The 21,695-nt window shown below is 34.1% G+C and overlaps 2 protein-coding genes across 2 annotated transcripts in view; one reads left to right on the plus strand and one right to left on the minus strand.

Moving 5' to 3' along the window:
- Positions 1–668: 668 nt before the first annotated feature.
- LOC134266443 (alkylated DNA repair protein alkB homolog 8-like) lies at positions 669–5,647 on the minus strand. Its single transcript, XM_062748682.1, has 10 exons — positions 5,370–5,647; positions 4,987–5,230; positions 4,614–4,736; positions 4,151–4,351; positions 3,967–4,037; positions 3,637–3,881; positions 3,085–3,157; positions 2,105–2,260; positions 1,657–1,806; positions 669–1,192 (listed from the first exon to the last, which is right to left on the minus strand). Exons 1-10 carry the CDS (start codon positions 5,490–5,492, stop codon positions 704–706), a joined length of 1,875 nt encoding a protein of 624 aa, XP_062604666.1. The 5' UTR covers positions 5,493–5,647; the 3' UTR covers positions 669–703.
- A 181-nt stretch (positions 5,648–5,828) lies between these two features.
- Positions 5,829–21,695, plus strand: part of LOC134266444 (THO complex subunit 2-like) — a 32,505-nt gene continuing 16,638 nt past the window's right edge. The window contains exons 1-27 of the mRNA XM_062748683.1: positions 5,829–5,927; positions 7,959–8,106; positions 8,330–8,381; positions 8,485–8,555; positions 8,864–8,985; positions 9,200–9,333; positions 9,714–9,874; positions 10,051–10,137; positions 10,542–10,685; positions 10,954–11,126; positions 11,311–11,512; positions 11,681–11,841; positions 12,330–12,431; positions 12,811–12,895; positions 12,985–13,078; positions 13,497–13,577; positions 13,771–13,867; positions 14,011–14,128; positions 14,457–14,636; positions 14,735–14,899; positions 15,125–15,187; positions 15,290–15,384; positions 15,643–15,769; positions 15,923–16,064; positions 16,643–16,800; positions 19,669–19,797; positions 20,131–20,259. Of these exons, the coding sequence (XP_062604667.1) occupies positions 5,863–5,927; positions 7,959–8,106; positions 8,330–8,381; positions 8,485–8,555; positions 8,864–8,985; positions 9,200–9,333; positions 9,714–9,874; positions 10,051–10,137; positions 10,542–10,685; positions 10,954–11,126; positions 11,311–11,512; positions 11,681–11,841; positions 12,330–12,431; positions 12,811–12,895; positions 12,985–13,078; positions 13,497–13,577; positions 13,771–13,867; positions 14,011–14,128; positions 14,457–14,636; positions 14,735–14,899; positions 15,125–15,187; positions 15,290–15,384; positions 15,643–15,769; positions 15,923–16,064; positions 16,643–16,800; positions 19,669–19,797; positions 20,131–20,259 (3,285 nt within the window). The 5' untranslated portion in view covers positions 5,829–5,862. The remainder of the gene's footprint in view (positions 5,928–7,958; positions 8,107–8,329; positions 8,382–8,484; positions 8,556–8,863; positions 8,986–9,199; positions 9,334–9,713; positions 9,875–10,050; positions 10,138–10,541; positions 10,686–10,953; positions 11,127–11,310; positions 11,513–11,680; positions 11,842–12,329; positions 12,432–12,810; positions 12,896–12,984; positions 13,079–13,496; positions 13,578–13,770; positions 13,868–14,010; positions 14,129–14,456; positions 14,637–14,734; positions 14,900–15,124; positions 15,188–15,289; positions 15,385–15,642; positions 15,770–15,922; positions 16,065–16,642; positions 16,801–19,668; positions 19,798–20,130; positions 20,260–21,695) is intronic.

Consider the following 21,695-nt stretch of genomic DNA (forward strand, 5'->3'; position numbering starts at 1 on the left):
TGTGTAACTCTGGCTGTTCTTTAACAAGGCACTTAGGATTTAAGGATTTGTTTGTGATATATATACAGAGAAACTTTCCTGTGGCACTAATTCATGAAGAACCCTGGTTTGTTATTTGAAACGTATAAAACAAAAGATACACACTTTAAAGTCTTAGTATTTAAGGGACATATATAAAACAGGATTTAAGACTAAGACCAAAATGATAGTGTTAATCCTTTGAAAAGAATTTGGAGATACACAGTATTTCAATGCAAACCATTTCTAAGAAAAAAATATATATCAAAGACGTTCATATATGGTATTAATCTTTGCCTCTTTGGTCATTGTTGTGTTTCTTTTGATTAATCAGATACCAGGACAATAGAGTGTGCTATTTGTACATGTAGATCATTCCCCCAGTATGGGTGAATTTCAAACAGATATTTAAATGTAATTATTGAAAGAAATGCAACATAAAACAGGTACATGTATTTTTTGTTGTTGTATATTTAGCCTATGATATGTTCTAAAAGAGTGGATCAACATTACGATAAATCTGTAAAAAGATTTCCTAAGCTTCCAAAAATGTTTTTCCCCAAATTCTTCCTATCCCCTTAATTTATACAAATTCTACCTATGAGTAATTATGTTAACCCCATACTAATTAAAAAACAACATCAAAGAAGTATTTTCTATACTTTATTAATAAGTTAGGATATCCCTATGACTTCTGTAGTATGACTGCCCAGTTTCCCTGGTCGTAATAACTGTCCACTACACGACACCCAGTCACCTGACCACACAGTCCCTCCAGCTCTCCCTTCTGAAACACGTGATAGAATCTGTGGAACACATTGTCTGTCTTCTCCACTGAGGACTTCCCCTTCAGCTGCCATGGAACTAACAAGTCCTGCTGCTGGAAGTTAGTCCGATTTTTGTGTATAACAAGTTCTTTCTGATTACCACAAGGCTGTTCCTGTTTCATTTCCCTGGGAATATCAGAGTTATCTTTCTTTGACTGTTCACATTTATCACAGCCATCAAGGTTAGTCTGTTTATCGTCATTATCCTCTACATTGAAGTCTTTCTCCTTGAGGTACTTTGATTTGACTTTGTTGATCTCTTGTTCCATTGCCCAAACATAAATCAAGGCTTGACCTCCTGACCTCAGGATCCTGATCAGCTCCGTTATAGCTTGTACTCTCCTCTCCTAAGAAAAATTCATTTCTTGAATAAGTTAATAAACTATTTACGGTATATTGCAAGAGGACTGAATTAATAAAATACCATTCTAAGAATTTACCGTATACTGTACGTGTACTTTAAAAAGCGGGCTTCATATTTTAGCAGCTTTTACACACTAGACTACGATGCGCTCATTCATGAATACCTCTAAGGAATTATTAACCAGCATGTGTAGTGCTAATTTATGATTACATCAACAACTCCATACCCAGTGATTACGCTAAATTTTGAATGCGCCAAATTTTGTACACGTACAATATTTAATGCCGGAAATAAAATACATAAATGATAAATAACTTTCAATTGATTGAAAACTTTTTTTCTTTCATCCTTGTTATTTATATAAATAAAATATCATTTTGGATCACTTCTATTCTTTGGCTTGCAAAGATGTTTACATCATAAATGACTTAAAAGTTCCCTGCATACCTCTGTTGAGAGATGATGAATGACAGCTATACATATACAGACATCAAAAGCCTGGGATCGTAGAGGAATGGACAGAACGTCCCCCACAAAGGCCTGGAATCCTCTCTGTCTACAGATCTCTGTCAGCTTAGTACTTCTGTCTGATCCTATCTGTAACAAAGGAAAGATTGAAACTCTACTTGTTTTAAATAATGACACAGCTAAGAAAGATAGCAGGAAAAACTTGGGTAAGTAACCTATGCTAATCTTTGCTTTAGTTATCTTAAGAGCCACAGTGACAGATACTGATGATGCAAATGAACCTATTGAAAATGATTCTTGAATAAATATAGGTAGGTGTACTTTCTTGAAGCAATTGCATAAAATGTAGCCCTGACATCAATTGTTTATCAACTTATCTGTCATTTACCATTCATGTTTGACTGTCATAACTGATATTTGTCATCACCTGGTAGATGGTTTTGTTGATTCCGAGGTATTTCCCATTCCCACAACCAATGTCAGCCATTAATGACCCAGGGGGCTGTTTCTGGAGGAACTCTGAGATTCTGGGCCACGGGGAGTGTCTAGTACCACTGAAGTGAGAGGCAATCTCCTCATATACCTAAATATAGAAACATAGGAATCTCCTCATATACCTAAATATAGAAACATAGGAATCTCCTCATATACCTAAATACAGAAACATAGGAATCTCCTCATATACCTAAATACAAAACATGAAATACAGGAATCTCTTATTAAAAATAAATATAGATACAGTAAAACATAGGAATCTCCTCATATACCTAAATATAGATACAGTAAAACATAGGAATCCCCTCATATACCTAAATATACATGTAGATACAGTAAAACATAGGAATCCCCTCATATACTGTAAAATCACATATTTTCGTGGGGTCAAATTTTCGTGGTTTGAGGAAAAAATCTTGGTTTGTTAGGATTTGATTTCGTGGATGTAGAATTATTGAGTAGTTATGTGTGTCACATTTTACATTTCGTGGGGGACATGAATGCATGGGTCTCTTCACAGCTCGAAAACAACGAAAATTAAACCCCCACAAAAATTTGTGATTTCGCAGTACCTAAATATAGATACAGTAAAACATAGGAATTTCCTCATATACCTAAATATAGATACAGTAAACATAGGATTCCCCCCATATACCTAAATATACATACAATAAAACATAGGAATCCCCTCATATACCTAAATATAGATACAGTAAAACATAGGATTCCCCTAATATACCTAAATATAGAGACATGTAAAACATGGGAATCTCCTCATAAACTTTAATATAAACATGATAGTATTGAGCAATCTTTTTAAATCTGCTTTACATGCATGAGATTGATTAAACATGGCTATCTTGTACACCTAAACATATATGTATATATATGGATCCACCCCTCTGTTTTTACCTGATGGACATGCTGAGTCTCCAGTTTTTCTGCCTCAGAAGAGGAGACAGGGAGAGTGGGTCTTTGTTCTGAACTACAGCAAAAGAACAATACATGTAACAGAATTCATTGTAATTAAGTTAAAAAAAAATATATTAATTACATGCATGCAATACAGCAATTGTTATGATAATATATATATAGCAACAGTAACAGAATTCACTGTTATCCAGTAAAAAATATTTTAATCACCCGAATGGATGTGTCAAATTCTGAGAAATCTACTCTAGACTAGGCATTTTGAATTTGTTGCGGGCACTCAAACGGTTTCTGAAGACCAAGGTCTTTCTGGAATTTATCTACTCCAATAGATGAAAAAGTAAACATATATTTTTTTTTGCCTTGCCTTTTCTTTCAATTGCAATTACAAAAGCTTTTCAAGGAACCACTTAGTGAACTGCATATGCTCATTAGTTGTAATGTACATTTCCATTAGATGTAAAATACACTTATATACGGCGCTGTAGAAATTATAGTTAGAACACTTGTGGTTAAGGAATAACTGCCCTATACCTTTCTGCTGCCTCTCTCCATTTCCTCTCTGTGGGGTGGATAATTTTCCTGAACGTGAATGATGTCCTGGTCCCCCTGGGTACCACACTCAGGTTTCCCTCTGGCGAGGAGATAATGTCTGACTTCCGCGGGGTGATACCATGTGACCAGACGTAGCGCGATTCTCCCGTCATGACAAGGAGACTTCTGGGAGGAAGTAACACTGACAGCTGACGTCCGTCTGGGTGATGGAAGTCCATCAACACCTGTATTATGTTTATTTTACTTGATTAAATTAGAATCTATTTACTTTCATTTCGTATGAGATCAATGCCTCAAGGTGACACGTACCTGAGACCCTAGACTGAGGGACATGATGCCGTCCTCAAAAGCAGGCCCAGTGTCAATATGAGCTGGAATTCCTGAAGAAACAAAGAAACATAGCCAGACATTGATTCAGAGTAGGTACCAGCTTTTCATTTACATGTATCTCCATAACAACTATCAACATTCTGGGACAATACAATGCACCTACCTTGACCAGCCTGGTACTTGTTGACTGTCAGTTGATCAGGGAGGTAGGCCACATGACCTGTAGCCAGTGCCCTCTGTAGGAAGGCAGAGCAGACATCGGGAATTCCCTGTGGGAGAGGATCGTCTGGGTCTACGTCATTAATTCCATATTTAAACTCGAATCCAAAGTGCTTCACTTGTCTGTGTTTCAATTCACTTCTCTCTAGAATGAAAAATAAAATACATGTATACAAATTTAATACCTGATTCTACAAGAGATGAATGGGTTCTCGATTTTCTGTAGTGAGAGACTGGATTCTACTTATCAATATTTACATGGGTTATACCCCCCTGACAAATGCTACAAAAATAGAGCATTGGTAATGTAAAAAATGGAACTTTGCCTAGTTAACATTTTATTGATGATGATTTATTTACAGGTGCATAGAATGATTATAAACCAATAATGTAATGGTAAAACAGACCCTGTGTTGGTGCCCCCCAGTTGACTGCTGACAGAAACTGTGTCTCCTCCTCCTCTGATATAAAGTTCTCCAGGACAATCAGACCAGGAGGAGTCTCGGTGGAGGGGGACAGGCCCAGAGGAACTTAGAAATAAAGAAATCAAATGATTTAAATTCTTATGTGTACGTGTACTGCATAGAGGTATTTTCTGCAGTTGGAAATATTTGCAATATAACCTCAAAAGGTACCAAATTAATTCCTGTATTTTCAGTTTATGCAGTTGCATAATACATGTAGCACAAACATTTGAGAAATGTACTCTTAAGTTGGCCTAGGTAAAATTCAATTCCTAATTATTATTAAAATTTGGCCTGTCATGTATAATTTTATTACCTTTGGACACAAAGAAGATGTACAGTGTTGCTGATTGTTTTCTGCTGGGGGTCTCTAGAAGCACTGTACCACTGAGCTCAGTCATGGCTCTCTCTGCAGAATCTACATCCTTATAACACACAAAGGCATAAGGTTTCTTGGGGAGCATTATAATTTCCTCCACAGGACCAACTCGACCAAAGAGAGCAGCCACTTCATCATATGACACACCTACATCCAATCCAGCATTATTGACACACAAAATCTGTATTTATAATAAAATTTAACGAAACCAATAAGTTAATTATACATACAAAAAGAGGCACATAATTGACTCCATTTATGATAAAGATATGAAGTGTTCTGTGAGTAACGCAAATATTTGGTTTGATAAATTTATGAACCTTAGTTGTTTTTTCTGATGTTCCAATACCATCATGTTTTAACAGAGTTTTCTGTGATTTTGCAACTTTTTTCTGAAGTTTTCTCTCTGTTTTGGATAATTTGGGCACTGTTTTGCTATCCATAATATTTCACTAAGTAAAATTTCTCTTCCTTGTGAACAGAGAGATCTTATTCTTTTCTCTGAGCCATTTTTGTCTATGCAGAGACTTTAGATCTACTATCATGAACTTCCAATCTCTCTCTTGTGTCGTTCAGCCACTGTCACTCTCATTTAATGGGCGCAGCCATCTTGTTTAATCTAGAAACAATGTACCCGATAATATTATTGTTTTGCGATAAATAGACAAGAATATTTTGTTAAACCATCAACAGAATTCAACTAGCCTATTAGTTGTATAAATATAAATGATTTTCGTTTTTGCACTTTACATATAAAATAACTTTTCATAGCTTTGAGACTTTGTGACGTCATTATTCGGCAAAGAGAAAAAAATGGCGGCGATGAGCAGAGGAACCGACGGTCTAAAACTTTGGGAAAAGTCAGGCAAATCAGAATTGTACGCAATTTTTGTCATTTTAAATACATATAGAATTGATTTTACTTTGAAATATAGAGTCTCAAATTCTTATTCAGTTGTGTATCATGTTGAAACAGACTTGCATGTTTTGCGCTTCTTGTTTTTCTTTCTACCTGCTGGCTGCAACGTGCCGATGAGGAGCTTTGTCTTTAAATAGTAAATTGGTTTAACGAAATATGTACATTTGCATTTTTCAAAAATTTTAAAATGAAAATTTTAATTTTTTTTTTGTTGTGGGTGCTTTTTCCTACTTTAAAAATTTTTGTACGAGGGGAAATATGAAAAACAGATAAATTTAAATCCAGTTGACCACTAAAAAAATCAAATTTCTACATTTTAAATTAGGTATAACTAATAATTGAGACAAAAAATAAAAATTCCCCATCAATTATGGGACAGGTACGACAATTTATAAAGTGTAAAACAAAAAGAAAAAAAAGGTAAACATAAGTTTTGTGTTATATTTCAACATGTCAGATTAATGTATAGCCTTATTTACATTTTACTTTGCATGCAGCAGAGCACAAGTGTATGAGTTGATTTATGTCAATTAAAAGGTAATAAAATTATTTTTAAAGCAATAAATGTTGTGTTAACAAGAACAGAAAAAAATGTTTATTAATTATAGAAGTTGGTAAACGTTGAAAATCAACATACCAACTTCGAAATTTTAAGCTTTTTCTCCAAGTTAAAAACTGTTTAGCATGCTAGGTTATAGCTAACAATTCAAACATCAAATGACAAGAGTCATTAAGTTTATAAAATAAATGGTGTTGTTATTTAAATATGCTGTAAATTGAAACAAAATGATCAAATGCATTTTATATCCACTATGTTTCAAAGGTGTGAATTCATAATAGTTTGTAAGTCACTAAGTGCCATCTTTTAAAGTATTTCAAAATTTTTTGTAACAAGCTTGTACATTGATTTTTATTTATTTTTATAAATGTACATGCATAGAATTACTTATGACAATGTGCACATACTCACATCACTCTGTAGAATTTTTAGATGATCAACTAATTTTTAAAGTTTTCAAAAAGATTATTTTCATTGATTGCCGTATTATTTGCATAGTGTACATATTGTATTTCTATAGTGGTACTGACGTGTCTTTCCTAGCACTGACAGTCGTGATTTTTTTCAGATAATATTAAAAACATTTATGTGTAATACAGCAAAAATACATTGCAGTTACATTCCAATCTGTTTTTACTTAATCAGAGTATTCAGTAATTGCAAACTGTAAAATTGTCAACCAATCAAAACAAAAAGAAAAAAAGAACACATAAAATGTTGATCAATCATAACCAAAACCTCAAAACTTTTAGTGTAATATAACATGCCAATTGTGTTTACAAAACTGTGCGCGCGCAGCGCCACCTATACCGCTGGCATTGCTAACAGCAGAGCACATGTTCTTTATTTCCAAACTTATAAACAATGTAAAGAAAATACAGAGACTTTGTAAATCATTGTCAGATGATGTGTGTTGTGTGATTTGCTGGTCAGTCTTCAACATTTAGGCATCAAATAATTATATGTAATTCAAACTGTTAAATTGTCAACCAATTAAATAAAACTAAATAAATTGATATCACCAAAACCTCTCTTAGAGCTGCCAATGGAGAAAATATCCACCCTCCCATTTCTTTAATTTCCAAACTTTAAACCATACAGAGACCAGTAAATCACTAGTTGGCGTTGCTGGGCGAGGCATCAAATATATGTATGATATATAATAGACAGGGAAAAAGGGTGGCCAGACAAGGAATGGGACTAAAAAAAAAAGCTGGATCCTCCCACTTAATTAGCAGGTGCTCCTCTAGTGAGCTACCATACGGATGTACCCAATCCCTTTTGCATGCTCAATTCTAAGTTTTTGAAAAAATGCTTGTTCTTCATTTTATTTAGTATGTTCAGAATTATTTTTAGGGCTTTTAACAGTTACACAAAAATCATTAAAATGTCCAGCTGATGTCTTAAAAGTTAAACTACCTTTTATTGTAGTATAAAGCAGTGGAGCACTTTAAAAGAGAAGAATTTCTTGACCAAGGAAGCCAAGGCCCTTAAGAATGCATTGTATCAGTTGTCCTGGAGAGTTATAGGTGGCCAGATGAAGGTAGAATCCGCCATTAACCTCCTGGAAGAGCTCTGTGTAAGTAGGAGGATCATTTAGCCTGGTTACATTCCTTCTAATTCTTATCTTAAATCATAGGGAAAAGTTTTGAAATGATTCACTCTGTTATCCATAGTCCTTAATTTCTCAAGGAAAATTTCTTGTTTTGAAATTAGAAAATGGAAATTTAAAAACTTTGTTAAAAAATTAAATGGGAAAATGTTGAATCTACGTTTAAAAATACTTTAATTTTGTTTAACAGGAAAGTGTTAAAGAACTCCCTGTTGCCATTGCAGATGTGTTTGCTATCCTAGGTTTGTATAAACAATAATTTAAAGATGATACTTCATCATTCAGTGATAGTCAGATTCCCAGCTCCTTTGAGAGGAAATTAACTGATCAGTTTTGTTTGTTTAGATGTTGAGCTGTCGATTTCTGATGATAATGCACAGAGGGACAAGTTTATCTCCCTTGTCACGGGATGTGAGGTACGTAAAGCATCTTTTTTGTAAAAATGTACAACATTCTTAATTTCTGTAAATACTTTATTGCTGTAAGTCTTGATGAAGTTTGTATAAGATAACTATCTGTTTTGCTTTTTTATCAATATTGCCAACATAGATACATTTAAATGGAATCTCAGTGTGTTGATGCCAAAAATGATCAGTGAAACCATAAAATGCAGTAAAGGATAATTCTTGAGTTATTTTCAATAAAATTCAACTGCTGGGTAGCTACAGAAACATGAAAATATATTTGGGAATTAATAATTGTTTTTTATTGTGAATTGTTACAGAAGATGGTGGCTGCTTCTATTCTGAAGGAGAGACTAGATCAGGAGACTTTGGAATCACTGGGTCTTTTGTCGTCAAAGACTCAGTTTAATCAGAAATACGTCAAAACAAAAACAAAACTCTAGTGAGTATAAAGCTAAACGAGTACAAAACTTCGATGCCATTAGTTTGAGATCAGAATGATTATAAACATACAGCTTTTAATGTTGAACCATGGACTGTTTTGTTTTGAGTTCCATTGTCCACGAACAGTTTTATTTTTTTAGTGTTAATTTTAAGAAAGATTTTTTCTTGAAGGCTGTAATATTTTTAAGCACCATTACAAAATTGTTTTTCAGTTACAAACAGAAGAAGTTTAATTTGTTGAGAGAAGAAAGTGAGGGATATGCCAAACTGATCACAGAGCTGAATCAGGACATTACAGAGAAGATAACTGTGGAACAGAGTGTAGAAAATCTCAAGTCTCTTATAGGTAGGTCATGTTTCTAAACGTCATAGGCTTATAGAATCCAAGTGTAGAAAATCTCAACATTTCTCATACAGGTAGGTCTGCTAGATCATGTATAGTAACTGTAACTCAATGTCATACACACATTTAGAAAACAAAATGAACCTGATTAATCTTGGAGTTTCAAATTAAACTGAGTTTTTTCTTCTGTTTTTCAAATTGATAATGCTAGAATAGCTACATAATGACATATCAATTGATGTAGATTTTATCAGAAACGTTTCATGAACATATTCTCCCATATCATTACCTTGTCACAAAACTGAATTTAATTTTGATGTGCTGTGTAATGTTCCATGAGATTGCATCTATCTATCATGAAATGTTGTTGTATATTTATTAAGGTTGTTTTGACTTGGACCCTAACCGAGTGTTGGATATTTTACTGGAGTCGTTTGAGTGTCGACCACACCTAGAGAACTTTTATGTCCCACTGTTTAAGGAGTACGTCACGGAGAGAAAGACACTCTGTCACATCCTCGGCTTCAAATTCCACTTCTACAAGGTTAGCACAAGATTGTGTTTCTATTCTGACTTCTTAAAAATCTATAGCTGTTTTGTCTGTTGTTAAATTCTAGAGGGAAAAATTTTCCCTACCAATAATGACTTAAAGCTTAGTAAATTTTATATTCAAAATGGGACATACACTGTAATACAAATCTTAGTTTTCTGTCTAAATAGGATGAAGAAACCCCCACAAGTTTATACAGAGTTGCAGCCTTGTTACTGCGACATGATCTAATTGATTTGGGAACGCTGTATGGTCATGTGAGTACTTTCTAATAGAACATTTCTAAAATCTGGATTTTTATGGTCCTTTACCACTTCAAAGTAGGTTTTTTTCTTCATTTATTTCAATGTTACTCTAACAGGCAAATAATGATGACATGTTACGAATGTCAAATGAATTTAGAATTAACATTATAATGACTTTGCATCAGAAAGTAACAGTTCATATAACACTTTGGGAATATAAAATTAAGATTTAAAGCAGCAAGTTACTTAATACAGTGTCTTTGGATAAAATATAATGTTGGGCAGGACTAGGTATTATTGCGTATGATAAAAGTCATTTGATACATAAAGTCACTATATATATATATATATATATATATATATATATATATATATATATATATATATATATATATATATATATTTTGTAATTGTAGCTGCTTCCTGGAGATGCTAAGATTAAGGAGTATCATCAAAAGGAGATTGATGAGGCTAAGGCGTATGCTCGGAAATTCAGCGTAGTCAGTCTAGCTGAGAAATCCGAGGACTCCAAGGAAACCGAGACGGTCAAGGTCGATCTGGTAGGTCAAAGGTTAAAATGTCTTTACAAACAATCTACATAGTGAGAAAGATATATATATATACATGAATATCGGACATTATCCTTTTAAGAAAAAAATTGTGATGACTCTAACATTTTGAGTGCATAAACAGTCTACCCCTACATGTACCTTCTAAGTATATGCATCTCATTTATTAAAGTTCATATATATACACTGTAGATTGTCCTTAAAGTGCAAAAAACTCTCCATATATTTTATTAATTCTAAATACTCTTTTCTTCATTAGTATGTGACAAATCAGAAGCTGGGATTGACCGAGGCCCTACTCAGCCTCGGGGTGTGGAACAAAGCGAAGGAGATTTTGGACAAAATGCCAGAATTCTTTGGCACGGTCCACAAACAGATTGCTACAGGACTGTGTAACATGGTGCACTATATGATGGACTCGCTGTACAAAGAGTAAGTACAGGTGTACTTATCACTTCTACGCTGAAGACTTCAGGGAATTATCAGAATGAATTGTCTGATAAAATTTCAGAGTAAAATTTTTGTGTAGGAGTGATTTCACAGAGGTTGGCTAAACAGTTAGAAGTTTATAAGATGAGACAATGTTCATTATGATTTAAATTTTTGATTTTCACAGTAATGCAGGCCTGCCTAGAAAAATTCTGAAAGGGAAGTTGTCTGGAGATAAGAACCTGATTAAGAACATACAGGAAGTGGGCTCGTACCGGGCGCTGCACACTGAGGTGTTCCCTATCATGCGATACATCGGTCCTTACGCCTCATGTGACCCCGTCTTATTGGTCAAGTTCATCAGGCTCGGCAAATGTTTTATGACCAAGGTAAGTCACTGGTGTTCTGTAAATTATTCAGAATAATAATTTAGATTTGTCAAGTTTTTGCATCACAGCATTGACTACTAATATTTTTAAGGAGATGCTGTTGATTCCTGTACAGATGTACATTAATTCTGTAATTCACCCCTCTGTATATTGTGTGTCTGTTTACAGAGACAGAATGGTGGCGTGACACCAGAAGACGACGTGGCGTATTACGGATTTCTGAACGTTCTAGACGAGGTGCTGTTACCCAGTATGTCCATGCTGCCCTGTAACTGCTGTCTGTCGGAGGAACTCTGGAGCTTCCTCAAACTCTTCCCTTATGAACTCAGGTGAATTACGGTTACTTTCATTTATACTGTAGGTAAACAAGTTTTCCAGTAAGCCCTCTTTGAAATTGAATTTCTCTGTAAAAGATGAACACATTCTGTATAAACTAATGAAAGACAGAAAATGGAAAAATATGGCTAATTTTTTTAAAAATAATTATTGAAGGTAGACATTTTATTAATTTAACATGTTAATTATCTGTGCTGTAGAATCATCAATGTTCATTTGGGACCAATGTGATTTTGTGGGTGACCATTACTCATGAATTTACATCCCCAGGAACATTTATTTTGTTATCATATTGATTCATTGAACCATTGTATTTACGAGTAATCCACTAAATTACATCCCAAAGAACAGGTCATATTCTGCTTACCAATGAACATTGACCCCTACGATTAAAATGATTCCACAGTATCTATTAGTAATAGTATTATCTACACTGTGAGTTTTGATGTTTAGAAGTATTTATGAGCCTGTACGTATTTAGGTATCGCCTGTATGGGAATTGGAAGAATGACACGTACAACCAGCATCCTAAACTGGTACGTGTCCGGGCTGATTGTCTGGAGCGAGCTAAATACCTCATGAAGTAAGTACAGCTTATTAAATGACAAATCAAACCTTAATACTGTATAAAGTAAATTTTTGCCCCCGTTTTATTTTCGTCCTTTTCTTTCCATCCTTATTTGGCTAATTTTAAAATGGGGCAAATCAAACCCTGCAGTATATTTTCTTAAACAAAACTATGACTGCGCGAATTTAAAATGAGACAAATTTGTTTGTACAGGTGAAAGGGCAAAAGTAACCTTGTACAAAGTATATTTCTTTTTGATTTTATTAATAATTCTGAACTCAAAGCCTCATGAATCCTATAAATAAGACATTATGAGACAATAATGTTACATAATCTTATCCCTCATGTAAAGTTAAAGTGAAGTTAATCGTATTTTCCTTGTTTGATTTTGCAGACGTCTTTCAAAAGAAAATGTGAAGCCATCAGGAAGACAGCTTGGTAAACTCAGCCACAGTAACCCAGGGGTCCTGTTTGAATACGTAAGTTGTGTCACTTCCCAGATCAAGGTATTTCATAATATCTCCTTGGTTTTTGACAGGTGCCCTAATTCTATAAAATTCTGTTGTAGGTTCTCTCTCAGATTCAGACCCATGATAACTTCATTGGTCCCGTGGTAGACTCGCTGAAATACTTAACGTCCCTCTCCTACGACATGCTGGCCTGTATCCTTTCTTAATCTTTACATAAATCAAATCTTCATTGTTTGTAGCTCAGTTACTGCAAGTGCTTGTAAAGAACAAGGTTTTGTGTTTGTCATGTCAAAATGGGGCAACAGAGGGTACAGACTGTAGATAATGCTAATATGTGCTGCAGCTTAGTTCAGCAGAAAATGCCAAGCGGAGCTTCAAGTGTTATTGACTTATTGTTTTGTCAAATGTAAATAGTTTTGTTCTTGTTTGAAGACTATTTTGATAATACTTGTAATTTGTACCTGGGTTTATGTAATGATTTAGAAGATTGGGATAGAATGTGGTGTAGATTGACTTTGTGTCACATTGATGCACTTTCCTCTTTATAAAGTGTTACTTGACAATGATCAGGTTTAAATTAATGAATTATTCCTTCCTTAACGGGCTACAGACTGCATTATTGATGCTTTGGCCAATCCTGACAAAAGCCGGATGAAATATGATGATACAAACATATCAAAGTGGCTACAGAGTATGGAATCTCTTTAAATTATACATAAACAGTTTTAACTTGTACTTGTACATGAAATTGGTTGAGTTGAAATTTCAGTAAAATTTCTATTATATATGTGTCAATATCTTATTGCAAATAGCTGTGTAAGTACAAAGACTTACTTGCCACATGGTTTGATACTTTTAAGTAGTCTTCATTTCTAACTTTACAGGTCTTGCAAACTTTGCTGGTTGTATATGTAGGAAATACCAAGTAGACTTGGCTGGGCTGATGCAATATGTGGCAAATCAACTCAAAGCTGGTAAAAGGTACGCAGAATGCCCCAAGATTGTACTCTTTATTCAGTTCCTGTACTCTTGTTCTTGTCTGTATACCTGATGTGAAATTTCTTTGGTGTAATTTTGACCTGTTGATGACTGTACATAACTGATTTATAATTTCTATTTTGTAGTTTTGACCTGTTGCTGTTACGTGAGGTGGTCACTAAGATGGCGGGTATAGAAATCTCGGAGGAGATCACAGACGACCAGCTGGATGCCATGTCTGGTGGAGAACTCCTCAGACAGGAGGTAACAAACAGCAGCCTCTGGGGCCGTAAATTTTACAGGATCTCACTTCTGATCTCCAGTCTCCCTTTTCCACTATTAATTCCTCTGTAAAAGTTAGACTGAGGTCACAAAGTGAGCTTATCTAAGTTTATAGTCCATTAGTATGATTTTCACATGATTTTTGCAAAGACATAGAACTTAACATCAGATTGATTGTTTAAAATGAACTTTGATTTTCAAAGTGGCAAAAAAAGTTTCATTGTGTACTCTGTTATGTGCACTATGCTGATAAAACTTTTTTTTCTGTTTTCTAAGATTTTGTAATAATTGTATAAGATATGAATTGTAGGGTGGATATTTCGCTCAAGTGAGGAACACAAAGAAGTCATCCACGAGATTAAAAGACTCTCTGTTAGAACATGATCTGGCCTTGGCTCTGTGTATCTTAATGTCTCAGCAGCGAGACAGCGTGATTTACGAGGAGAGCTCAGAGAGTCACCTTAAACTCGTAGGAAAGCTGTATGATCAGGTATAGTCCAGAAAATGATAAGATACAGTATCCATGTAGTTTAAAATCACGATATTATTGTGGGAGTTTCCTGTCTATGTATAATTTTTGTGTTTCAGTGTCAGGACACCCTGGTACAGTTTGGGAGTTTCCTGTCGATGCAGCTGAGCACTGAGGAGTTTGTGAAGAGACTGCCCACCATAGACACGCTGATCACGACGTACCATGTACCAGCCGACGCCGCCTTCTTCTTATGCCGTCCACAGTATACCTATGCAATCAACGTAAGCATTCACATTTCACTGTTTGACCTATACAATCAATGTAAGCCTTCACATTTTACTGTTTGTAAAATGTATATAAAGTATATGTATGCTTACAGCAGTTTGCCATAAGTGTTATGTATAAAAATTATTTCCTACTAATAATGTTAAGAAGTTAATCAATTTTATTTCGCACTAGAAATGTTAAGAAATAGTTCATTTATGTGGACTCTTTTATGATTACAGTCTAAATTTGATGAACTTCGCAAAATGGACAAAAACAACAAACAGTCAGGAAGCCAGTTAAAGGTACAATAACTCTTCTCTTTTTGTCTTGGTTGTTTATTTTAATGTCAGCTACAGTTTTAATTTGCAAAGCGATATCATATTTGACTTAATTAATCTTTGTAGCAACAGCGGTATATTGAGGCAGCGGAGGAGGTGATGAACCCAGTGGTAGAACTGATACAGCCTATTTATAGTCCTCGAGTGTGGGAGGACCTCAGGTATGAGTCAGGCTTGTTATCTCAGAGTTGATATGATTGGGAAATTCATAAATAATAAAAATGAGGTTGATGCTCCAAACTCTCTTGGACGTATCCTATATATGTATTCAATTTTCAAGATATCAAAGTTTAAGTGCACTTGAATACTCTACAGTTAAAGATGTCAAACATGTATGTTACAGTATATTTTCTTTAATAATGTTTTACTGTGTATGATATGCTGTCATTCATTATGTGGTTTTGTTTTTCCATTTTCAGTGCAACATTCTTTGTGACATTTTGGTCCATGTCTATGTATGATGTTGCTGTACCTACAAATGTGTATGATAAACAGATACAACAACTTAGTGCCCAGATAACAGCGATAGAAGACAATGAAGATCTGGTATGTAAGACAAGTAGATCAAGTACCCACATGTAAACCACAATAGATCCAATACCTACATCAAAGTTTTCCTGTGGTTTTGTATGTACAAGTAGTGTTAGTAAATTCAGGCCTTACAGTGCATTATTCTCATTTTTCCTCTGCTTTCCTCAGCCCCAGAGTAAAAAGAAGAAGGAGAAGGAGAGATGTAGCAGTCTGATCACCAAACTGAAGGACGAGATGAAGAAACAAGGAGACCACTGTAGTCGTGTGATGGCTAGACTGAAGGCGCAGAGGGACTCTTGGTTCATCTCCAGTATGTTAAACATAGATCTTATGTTATACACATGTATATGTAATGGGTAGATGGAAGGCTTTATGTGATTTGTGTTTCATTTCCAGTAAATAAAACATTTATGTTGTAAAATGAGGTTGTGTTTAGGGTGTGCAAATGACCATTCAGAAAATAATTGATCTTTTGGAGGTAGGTCCTGACTGGGTTACATTCAAGAACTGAGACACTAAGCTATTAATCATTCAAGATTGTAGTCTTAAATGGCAGTTATATAGCCCTTACAATGGTGCCCCTGACATTATATGTTGTATAGACTTAATATACTGTATTAGAGTACCCAGTGATTCATCACGTTGTACATTTTAGTCATCATAAAATACTCTTTAGGTAGATTGAATTCTCATGGTTCATTTGTAGTAAAGGAATTATAGGTAATGTGAACAGAAGTTGATTAACAGTTGGAGCATCAGTTACTTTATGTCATATGCTCTCTGATATTATGGAGACCAATTCGTATATATGGTATGTTGAAAACTACAATGAATAATCATGTTTAAAATTTATGAACAGTTATGTAAATTTTGATCATTTCTGTTTAGGATCCACAAAGAATGAGACGATAACCCAGTTCCTTCAGCTGTGTATATTCCCTCGCTGTTGTTTCACGGCCTCCGATGCAGTGTACTGTGCCAAGTTTATCCACATCTTACACGATCTGAAGACTCCCAACTTCTCCACTCTTATCTGTTGTGATAGGGTAAGTGTCAACATTAATTGTTCAGGTTTTCATATCATTTCTAAATGTCAATTGTCAAAAAGAGAATACTTATAAGATACATGTACATTGTACATATGGTTATGCAGTGTAAAAGGTATTAAAAAAATATATATACTGAAAGGAAAAAGAAACGCAGGGTAACATAATGTTTGAAAAAATTTTGACCACATGACCGAAAATTATGAAAATTGGTCAGAAGAGAAATTTAGTAACTGTGCAGCAAAATCAGTATTCATAATTACTCAACTGTAAAATTTATGACGTCACGTAGGGAAAACGCTAAAAAGGCCAAAACAAGTGCAATTTGATAACGACGAGTTTGTCAACAAATCTTGTTGCATTATTTGATGCATATGAGGTATGCACATCGTTTTTCAATATTAAGAGACATTATGAATTTTTAGCAATCTTGGCACAGTTTGCGGAAGTTCAATGGGGTCTTGTTTTCGAATTGTCTAATTAATGAAAAAGGCAACATCGGTTTACAAAGCAATTTCTTGTAAATTTTCCCCCATAAAACGTGTTACCCGTTGTCAGAGAGGGTCTGGAATGGTTTTCAATCAACCGTGACTATGACGTTAACACGAAACAGAGTCATGTTAGGAGCGGGTTATTCGTCCTGCCATCTCTTAAATCGCCACCTTACTACCACAAAAACAGCCATTTATACAGTAGAAGATTATAATCATTACATTCATACGAAATTTGAAAGAACACAATTCCGCATTTTGGATTTTTGAGCCAATCAACTTACAGTTGTATTCCTCTCACTGGCGCATGCGCGCGCCGTTTGACTTATTTTTTTTGCGTGGTTACTCATGCCAAATATAGCCAGGGTTTGAAAGATAAACATAAAGTTAAAATTCCATGCAAAGAAGAAATAAGGCTCTGACAGATGCACGGGAAAGACATTGAAGATAATGAGAATTTTCGATTTTCACTTTTGGGGGGTATCGTCATTTGAGCTTCAATAACTCAAGAATTATTAGACAAAATCAAATGTGAATTTGGCTATATCTTTTTATACGCCCGTCTTAAGACGGGACGTATTATGTTATAGGCTTCGTGTCCGTCCGTCCGTCCGTCTGTCTGTCCGTCTGTCTGTTAGCTTTTCTCGTGTCCGGCTCATAACTTTAATACTATAAGGCCTAGAGTTATCAAACTTTGTCAGCTGATACATCTTGGGTAGAAGGTGTGTCGCGCACAAAAAGTAGGTCGCTCTGACCTATAACTAAAAAGTTATAGCCAAATATGGAAAAATCCTGTCCGGTCCATAACTAGAAAACTATTAGACCTAGAATCATCAAACTTGGCCAGTTTATGCATCTTAGGTAGAAGGTGTGTCGCGACCTATTTTAAGGTCACTGTGACCTTTAATTTGAAAGGAATTTTAATAAAAATGTCTTTTTTTTTCTATTCATTTACACATTCAAAAAATGTAAAACTATTGCACTAACCTTATTAGAAAAATGTTAAATCAAGAAAATACTTATTTTTTTTAGCATAAACTTGACAGCAATCTAAACAAATATAATGTAGGTTAGAGAAATTCCACCACTCCCATGAGTCTAATTATCTAGCACTGGTCAAAAAGAATTTTGATAACAGAAAATTGCATGTCAAATTAGAGAGGAAAATTAATGAGTTTAGTGTGAGGAGTAGCTGTCAGAGCATCGGTGCTATCTATATCCCTTGAGTATTGGGCCAAATGGGTAAGCCTGTTGGATTAAAAATAGATCTTGTTGGCTAGCCAAAGGTTTAAAATGAATTTGATGAGAAGTAATTAAAACTAATTTGATATTGCATATGAAACTATTTTGATATTACATAATATTATGAACTTAAAAATTAATTTTATGGGGGTAGGGGTGGAATCTGCATTTCCATATGAATTGCATATTAACAATTAACTGTCTGACATTAAATCTAAAAAAAAAATCATTGATGTTTTATATGTTTTAAAAATGTTTATGGTAGTTGTGCAGATCCAATAATCTTTTGGGAGTAATGAGTAGACAAGCATCCAGTTAAAGATTAATTAATGTGTTCAATGTAGGAAGGCTAGCTGCATGTCTCTTTCATTTCTTAAGAGCATGATTTTATCTGTATCCTTCGGGAATTAGACAGAAGAACTGTTGGTCAGTTTATATTTGATGGCCAGCCTTTTATTTCCAAAATTAATTAAGTATAGATTAAATTGTGAAGACTAATTTGATATTGTTTAATATGATAGGCATTTGGCAAGGTATAGAAATCTATGAATGATGCAATATTTGTTATAATTAATTAATGCCAGTACACCACAGGGGATGGATAAACAATTTTTTTAAGGTGTGTAAAAATCATTGAAATCTTAAAATCAAGGTTGAAATGATTTTCCTGCACTTTTAACTGTTTAAGATACAATGTAATTGAAAATTTTTGACAGGCGTATCATGCTGTGGCGTGGCACTTTATTGAAAGATGATTTTAAAAGTTAGATAGGAAAACTAAAACATATTTTAAGAAAAACAAATTTAATTCACCTGAAAAGTTTACCCTGCGTTTCTTTTTCCTTTCAGTATATATACTGTGAAGTCACATATTTTCTTTGGGGATTTAATTTTCGTTGTTTTCAAGGTATGAAAAAACCCATGGATTTATGTCCACCACGAAATGTAATTTTTCACAGAAATTACTACTCAAAAATTCTTCATCCACCAAATTAAATCCCCAAGAACCATATTTTTTACTCAAAACACGAAAATTTGACCCCACAAAAATATGTGATTTTACAGTATATAATTAAACTTTACATATAGTTGATAATTGAAACAAGCAATACACTGTATTTTCATCTTTTGATAGATATTCTGTGATATCACCTACACCGTGACTAATTGTACGGAGAATGAGGCCCACAGATATGGACGATTTCTCTGTGCCTCCCTAGATACCATCATGAAGTGGCACAGCAGCAAGGAGATTTACGATAAGGTAAAGTTAATTACAACTGAAAACAATACAGGAATCTGAAGCATGACAAAAATTGAATAATACAAGATTTGTGACAAATTAATGTGAAACAATAAAAGAGAAAATCTTAATAGATATCACGAAGCAGGGATGATTTAACTGTAATTGACATCACATACATGTAGATTTGAAATCAGAAAGGCTGAAGTAAAATTTTACCTTAAAACATAGTAATAAGTCACAAAAAGTATGTATCTAGATTATTGGACAACAAATATGGACATTGCCAATTTAATAAATTTTCGGAATTGTAAATTAATCCTAAAACATTTTTATATGTATTGGATTTTACAGGAGTGTGCTGCTTATCCTGGTTTTGTGACAGTGTTTAGAAAAGGAACAGACAGCGTCAATATCGCAGATCAGCTGGATTACGAGAATTATCGACACGTCTGTCACAAGTGGCACTTCAGAATCACTAAGGTAACATTAGCAAGTCTTACACGTGTTGTATTCTCCTCATACACATTCTGCTTTATTATACCCCCCGCAAACGAAGTTTAGGGGGGGTATATTGGAATCACCATGTCCGTCTGTCTGTCTGTCTGTAGACGAGATTTTGTCTGGACCATTACTCAGAAACTATTGGAAGGATTTGTCTGAAAATTTATACACATATTATTCACCATATGAAGGTGTGCACCTGATATTTTCATCTTGATTGGATGATTATTTTGAATTTTACAGGTGTTTTTTCATTTTTATTTTGTGGTCTTGTGCAGACTTTCTCACAAACTATTGCAAGAATTTATCTGAAAATTTGTACACTTATTATTAACCATATGAAGGTGTGCACCTGGAATTTTCAACTTTATTTGTCCATTTTTCTGCATTTTACAGGTTTTATTTTTTTTATTTTAATTGACTTGTTCATTTTGGGCTTGTGTATAAGGTTTGAGACATAGAATCTAGAATATCTGTACAAAATGTGAACTACAGCTTAAAACAACTCATTAAAACTAAAAAAAGAAACATCATCAAGTGTTTAAAACATTTTTTACATTACACAGAAGATAATGTAAATTCATTTGTCTCTTGGGAATAATGACTGGACATGCATCCAGTTAAAGATAAATTAATGAGTTTGGTGTTGGAAGTTGTTAAGGCACATCTCTTATCAAGCGTGTGTGTTATCTAATCTACAGGGAATAAGGCACAAGAATTAAAGATCTCTCTTCTCTTATTCTCTTAATTGTAATTTATTGTCTGTCAAAGCACTTCATTACTGGATGACCAGCTCTTTATTTTCAAAATGAATTTGATATATCAAGATTAATTTGATTTTGTATAACAATTTTTTTTTTCAACAATCAGTTTGCAGAGTGTCATTACACATAATTGCAATATATTTCTTTAATCAGAAATAAAAAAAAAAAATGTTACAAAGGATTATATTTCATTACAAATTTTTGTAAGTAAATAGTGAACACATCTAGATCCATAAAGTATTTTTGAATTGGCACCTTCTCTGAAAAACCCAGCGGGGGGTATTTGTCCCTATTGGACAGTTCTAGTTAAAATTTTATACTGTACAAGTGGAAATTTTAGCAAGATGCAAATTTAGCAATTTGTCCTAAAACTTTGGTAATTCATTTTTAGTGAGATGTAATTTTCACGATATTAAAATGCTCACTAAAGAAATTATTACAAGTAAGCTTAATTTCTTGAGCAATATATAAACGATCTCAACACCGTCGCTAATAATGCCAAAATTAAATCCATGCAAAAATTTCTGCTGATACAGTATTTGTTGACATACAGTAACTTTCAGACTTGTTCTTGAGTTTGACTTTCCTAGGAAAATTGGAATTTCAGATCTCTTCTATTTAAAGATGTACCATTATCAAAACAGAAGGAAA

The sequence above is a fragment of the Saccostrea cucullata genome, unplaced genomic scaffold, assembly GCF_032062105.1.
Source record: "Saccostrea cucullata isolate Sc308-1 unplaced genomic scaffold, CSIRO_AGI_Scuc_v1 ctg1212, whole genome shotgun sequence".
NCBI lineage: Eukaryota > Metazoa > Mollusca > Bivalvia > Ostreida > Ostreidae > Saccostrea > Saccostrea cuccullata.